The following is a 6,118-nucleotide window of genomic DNA, read 5'->3' on the forward strand; positions in this document are numbered from 1 at the left end:
GTGCATGCCTGTGCATGACCTCATATGACCTCATCCTGGTCATATGACCTGATCACCTGACTAGGCTGAGTAAGCAAGATGTTCTAGCAGGTTCCACCACAGAGGTATAAATATAAGGCCTACTCTGCCTGGGACTGTCTCTTCAGACTTGGTCTCTTAGGATCATCCACAGATACCTATACTGTAGATAGGTCTTAGTCATCAGGTCTACTCCACTTCCTTGTTGCCTGCTTAGACTCTTGGCACTCTTAGGTGAGCAGACTTAGTCAGCCTGTGTTGCCCTAACAGGAACCAAATCTTTTTTCTGATGAAGAAACTTCTTTGCACAACATTCACACTATGTCAGGAAACAGAGTGAGAAACCAGGGCATAGAAACAGAAGAATAAACGGATACTTGCCCATTGAACACCAAAAGGGGGGGATCCATTAGATGCAATGACCTACAGACACAATGGTGAATGATAAGAAACCTGCCCTCACAGGGAAAGAGATGTGCACTGACTGCGACTTCCTCCACAGAGACGACATTAGTCCAATCCACCAAACCATCTTCCATCACAAAACTGATGCCAATCCTGGATATTAATCCATGGACAGAAGGCTCCTATGCATCAGACAAGGAAAAGAGACAAAAGGAAGAAAGGGCATATGAAGTTTTGCAGCAATGCATCCAGTTGACTTACATGGCCCGCGGACTGCCCTTTTCTCTTGGCAAGAGAAGGGGAATGGAAAGGGGTGGTCGAAGAATGCAAAAGAGGATGCTTGTCATTCCGAAGAGAATATCGTGTCTAAAAGAGTGTGAACAACAGCAAAAAATAGTAAAGGAGAAGCATACCTTGTGAACAGAAAGGATATCATGATCAGGATCAATAGGACTGGAAACAGTGATGGACTGATTCAATGAACTGGTACAAGAAGGTCCATTGAGTGGGATGGAAGACGACACTGGGTGAGGTAAATTCTGAAGAAGGGCTTGGTCAGGAAAAGTGGTAGGCTGAACATCAGATATAAAGGGGTAAAATGTCAAAGAACAAAGAAACTAACCTGGTGAGAAGCATCAGCAGATCCTTCTGACTGGAACCCACTGAAAGATGGGACTTCAGATGTATCATATGAACTGGAAGAATGTATATGAGAGGACACCTGCAATTACATGTCACCAAATGGAAATGAGGGCCAACAAAGAAGATGAAAGACCCATGTTGAAATGTGACTGTCCATCCTCACATGAATGTGCAGTGAGAGACAAAACAGGGGCCATAACCATGGATGAAAGGGGTGCAGAGATGGCATCAACAATAGTGGGGTTCAGAGCTAACATATTCCTGGATTAAACAATGAGAGTTTGTATAAAACACAGAAGAACCTGGAGTGATATCACTAACGGAGTATGTCTGTTTGGATAAAAAGGAACTGAATGGGAAACCTCGGGTGCATGGGAATTACTGGAGGTGGGAGGAGAGGGAGCAATTGATAAAGGGGCAACACATGACACCTGATCAGAAGACAAAGAGCCAGAGATAGACTGCATATTGAGATCTGACATGAGGCTCTCAGAAGAGCATGCCCAACCAGCCCTCATCAATTCCATGGTCATCCACCAATAACAACCCATGAGCTGGCAGAGATGAGGAGTCAGCTGATCAAACTGGGAGGGGTCAGCAGACACCACAATATTGAGAGCAGACTATAGAAGACAAAGATTTGAGTGAAGTACTGGGTTTAGGAAGAAGATACACATACTCTGGAGGTTTCCAACACACCTGGTAAAGAGAGGGATACAGTATGATCCCAAGAATCCTTGTTGGACAGATCCAATAACACATGAAAGAGATTTTCAGCTTGAGTGATATTGGAGCTGAAATGATCGGAAGCAGACTGATCAGACAACATCTGAATATATAGCACTGATTAGAGAGCACAGAAAGGAAGAGCAAGAGGTTGCCAATCTTCAATGATGGTCAGAGAGAAGAACTGGACACAATGACAAAAGGAAGGGGATAAGCGGAAGGAAAAGAGTGCCACAGAAGGAGAAGACAAAAGAAGATCTTACTAATCGCTGAGAAATTGAGAGAAAACAATGAGTATCCATGAAATTTCCATTGAAACAAGTTTCCAATGACTTACCATAACATATCTACTGTCAGCGTTTTGATCCCTACTCTCACGAGCTAGGGGACTAAGCCCTCATTGCTGTCTACAACTCACAACCGCCTTCGTTCTCATGTCTCAATACTCTCTCACACGCAATGCCTGCGAGCTCATGGTCCAAGGGCTGCAAAATCACGTCGGATTGGTAGTTCAAGTGCTGTTGGTTGCACCCCTCGCCCAGCGCAACCCGTACGAGCCAGCTCAATACAGGTCAGTGCTGTCAACGAAGCGCTCATGGATAACTGCGCTGACCTGTGGCAGAGTTGAACTCGGTGATGGAGAGCACTGGGTAGAGGCGACCTTAAACTACAACCTCAATGCCTTATTCCGAGCGAACAAGATATGCTCGCTGATGGTCATTCGCGTGGACAGCTTCACCCGTGTGCTCTACGAGTCGGGCAAAGTGTGAGTCTGCTCTCTCCTCTCTATGGTCCCGATGCTGATCTTGCCCAAGTATGCTCATTCTGGATGTGGTAACGCCACTGAGTGAAGCGCAAAAGCTTTGGAGGGCAGCGATGGCTTGAAGCGTATGGACTGTGTCGATCGCTCCGGAGATGTACGCGCATTGGCTTCTGCGCCGTCCGGCGACGTTCTGTTCGACTGCTGGGACAATGAGCCTATCTCAGACGAGCCTATCTCGTATCGCACAATTACTTCAGCCACTCTCGGAGGAGAGTGACCCTCTACACCGAGGCTGCAGGTCGAGGAGCTAACTAATATGGACATGAGAGTGAGTTTTCGAGCGTGACACGAGGCGGAATGCCTAACGCTGCTGTAGATTCGCCCAGCGGTCCCCGCTTGATGTACCGATGAAACCCAGGCTTATCACTTGCTGTCAAGTCTACGTCTCCTAGACACTCCTCTGCAATCGAGAGCATATACTCTGCACGCTCAAAAGTGCCTCGTACTTCCCACGCGGTGTAGCAGATGGGGCGTCCCGTCTGTGGCCTCGCATATTTGGAGGAAAGCGTCCAAAAATCCCAACCTTTTCAAGACAATCATCTCTGACACATAGCGATCTCTGCTCCAATGACCCCTCCTCTCTCCACACCACTCAGCCAGTCCGCTCAAAGCCTCCTTGCAATCACTTTCCCACCTCTCTTCCGCTGCCATGCGATCAAGGTCAACCACGCAGCACTGACATTCGGGCTGCAGCCACTGCAGCGCCTGACATTCGGCCTGGCTGGGCATGGAGTAATTGTCAGAGGTTGTTGGCGCAAAGAACCATGAGACACTCTGTGTTTCCTCATCCTCCCACTCAAACATGTGCAGTAACCCAAGGCCCTCGACTGCAACCCACCAATCATAGGGTGGACACCCTCCCAACAGCCATGCTCTGGCTTGCATGTGCATGCCCCAGCGCAATAGTGCCGTCCAGGCATGCTCCACATCGCCTGGTGACCGGGTCGCTCCGTTTGCTCCGGGCCAGGGCCGGAAACCCCTGGCGCCCCGGGGTTTCCCCTTAGCTGGGTGCATCGAAGCCAGTCCTGCGAGCCGTTCGAACCTGCAATTCTCCTACACAGGCACTAATTCCGAGTGCAGCCTCAAGCGCGTCACACTCACCAGGATATTGCGCAGCTCGACAAAGCGGGCGCAGCCCGCCATGTCCTGGTCCTCCCATCCCTGACTTCGTACAAACGTTCGCTGGTTAGAGGCCCGAGTCGCGTCTTTCAGCACCGAAGGTGGGGCAACAAACAACAACCGACCGCTCCCCGGACATCCCACGAGGAAAGCCACATTCACGTCATCGAACCCCACAATGTTGGCGTGGGTCAACCCTTCTTCATCTTCCCATATTTCGGTGCGAGGGATGGTGCTCGGATCCACCTCTTCCAGCAGGTGTTGGTTCCATTCATAGGGCAGACGGGCTCGGACCAAAGCATGCCTTAGTTTCAACCCCTGTGTGCTGATGGCCTCGTAATGTTGAATGAAGAATGCATCTATACCGGATTGGCCGACGCATAACCCGGATATGCGACCTCCTGCAGGCAGCTCAACAATGCATTGTAATTTGCATGTGGCTACGGGCGACTGGCCCCGATGAATGCAAACCCGGAAATTTTGTATCCAGTGTCGTGATCGAGCGAGGATGCCAACACATACATGGGTTTGTCCCTGATGGCCATCGACGAAGGTAGTAGACCGGTGGTTGTCCCACAACCTACTGCTCCATATCATGTGGTTCATCTTGAACAACTCCATATAACCCAGATTGGGTCCCGGGGGGGCCGGGATTGGCACTTCAAGGTGGCCGAGGTCATGGAGGTCATAGATTGCGAAACATCTGGTCAGCATCACCAGCAGCATGTCTTGGACGAAGAACGCGTTCTGTGCAAATTCCTATCTCGATGCTGTCAGCAATAGGCATCTGGTCGCATAAGCTTTATACGGACCATGGGCGGCACAGTCAAAGACACGATTCGTTTAGAACGTGTATTGACCAAATGCAGACCGTATGCGCCTTCATGATGCGTACAGCAGATCCAGTTCTTTGTCGCTGCCACGAGACCGCTGGACTTCGAGTACCTCGCTTTGTCTCGTATGATGGCGTCTGTCATGCTTCTGACGACGGTGCAGCGAAAAAGCCTGGTGTTGCTTTGGCAGACACTGTCGTTTTTGTGTGCGTTTCTGACTTGCGTGCAAGTGGCTGTCAAGTGGAAGTCCAACATAAGGTAGAGCACCGCCGGGTTTGTGGGATCATTGTCAAGCATGCCCCCGCGGACGCTCCCCATTCTCCGTAATGCCTTCGCCAATGCACGAGTGCCGAGGATCGGCACTTCCATTAGCTGTCCCCCGTGATAGTCATAACCACAGAGTTCCAGACGTGCCGTCAAGAGAAGGAGAGTGCCGTTGACTATCCCAGCCCATTGCCAACGCCCGCCCGCCAAAGGCACCTCAGTGGCCTTCATAACATAGGAGGACTTTGGTGCCAGTGACGCCAAAGTCCGGTGTCCCCCCCCTGCAAAATTGTGTGAAGGTAGGAAGCGGCATCCGCTCCTGGGAGGTCCTTCCACATGCAAGGCGATGCTGGGACCGCTTGACCTGGCTGGCTAGCCAGACGCCTCACCCGCAGGCGAAGTTCGGTATCGACCACGCACAACAATGTTCTGCAAACCTGAGTCGGTGTCAGTGCCTGGGACGATGTGTTAATGTGACTGGGTAATACCCCGCGCAAAGCCAGCAGTTCCGGTAGATCCACCATTTCAACGATAGCCTGCTGGAGCTCAATTGGACTGGTAGCAAACATGGATGACCTCATGCTGGTCAGGAAGAGGTGACAAGTCAAGCTTGGATAGTAGGATACTGTATGTTTGGTGGGATTCAGAACAGATATCAATCAGTTGTGATTATATGATACTATGTTAGGTGGTGGTTCACCTTTAGGGGCTGGGAGAAGGGGGCACCGCCACCGGGTGTTAGATATAAACGGAATTATATAACACGGGAAAATCACATGGGTACACCCAATTTGTTATCGACTTGCTTTCCGACGGCACATTTTAGCCTTTCCCACCACTAAGATACATAAGAAGGTGTAAAACACCACCAAAACTTCGATACAATGAGCGCATATTGGGAGCCAGGAGAAAGTTGACAGGGATGTAGCGGAACGGAACGCAGACAGAGGCATAAGCCGAAAGGAATCCGTTGAGGGAGGGTACTCTGCTGAACGGGACAAGAGCGACGCGTCTTTTCGATCAAGAAGTTTCACCCATCGATGCTGATGCTGCTTTGGCAGTACTTCCCTATCGGCCACCAGTCCGACCTCGACTTATCTTCTCCGAAGAAGACGAGAGTATCTCCTTGACGTTAACGCGTGGACTGCAGATGGGCAAGGACAGATGGGCACAAGTCTGGCTCGCATCCGTGCACGTACCCGGTATCAGCGAACTGCATCAGATCGCTGTCAAGCTCCTTCAAGAAGCATTTTGTCCCCATTCGGAAGATGATGACGACGAGGACGAC

The 6,118-nt window shown here is 50.4% G+C and overlaps 2 protein-coding genes across 2 annotated transcripts; one reads left to right on the forward strand and one right to left on the reverse strand.

Annotated features, from left to right (window-relative positions):
• Positions 1 to 2,225: 2,225 nt before the first annotated feature.
• On the forward strand, positions 2,226 to 4,061 carry DACRYDRAFT_118879 (uncharacterized protein; the record flags this gene model as incomplete). Its single annotated transcript, XM_040770681.1, has 4 exons — positions 2,226 to 2,362; positions 2,414 to 2,557; positions 2,645 to 2,882; positions 2,931 to 4,061. 3 exons carry the CDS (start codon positions 2,226 to 2,228, stop codon positions 2,829 to 2,831), a joined length of 468 nt encoding a protein of 155 aa, XP_040625024.1. The 3' UTR covers positions 2,832 to 2,882; positions 2,931 to 4,061.
• A 14-nt stretch (positions 4,062 to 4,075) lies between these two features.
• On the reverse strand, positions 4,076 to 5,260 carry DACRYDRAFT_24646 (uncharacterized protein; the record flags this gene model as incomplete). The annotated part of the gene is made up of 2 exons (XM_040773772.1): positions 4,546 to 5,260; positions 4,076 to 4,492 (listed from the first exon to the last, which is right to left on the reverse strand). Coding segments are annotated over exons 1-2 (695 nt in total), but the record flags the coding sequence as incomplete, so codon positions are not given.
• Positions 5,261 to 6,118: the final 858 nt, after the last annotated feature.

This window comes from Dacryopinax primogenitus (genome assembly GCF_000292625.1).
Source record: "Dacryopinax primogenitus strain DJM-731 SS1 chromosome Unknown DACRYscaffold_20, whole genome shotgun sequence".
Taxonomy (NCBI): Eukaryota; Fungi; Basidiomycota; class Dacrymycetes; order Dacrymycetales; family Dacrymycetaceae; genus Dacryopinax; species Dacryopinax primogenitus.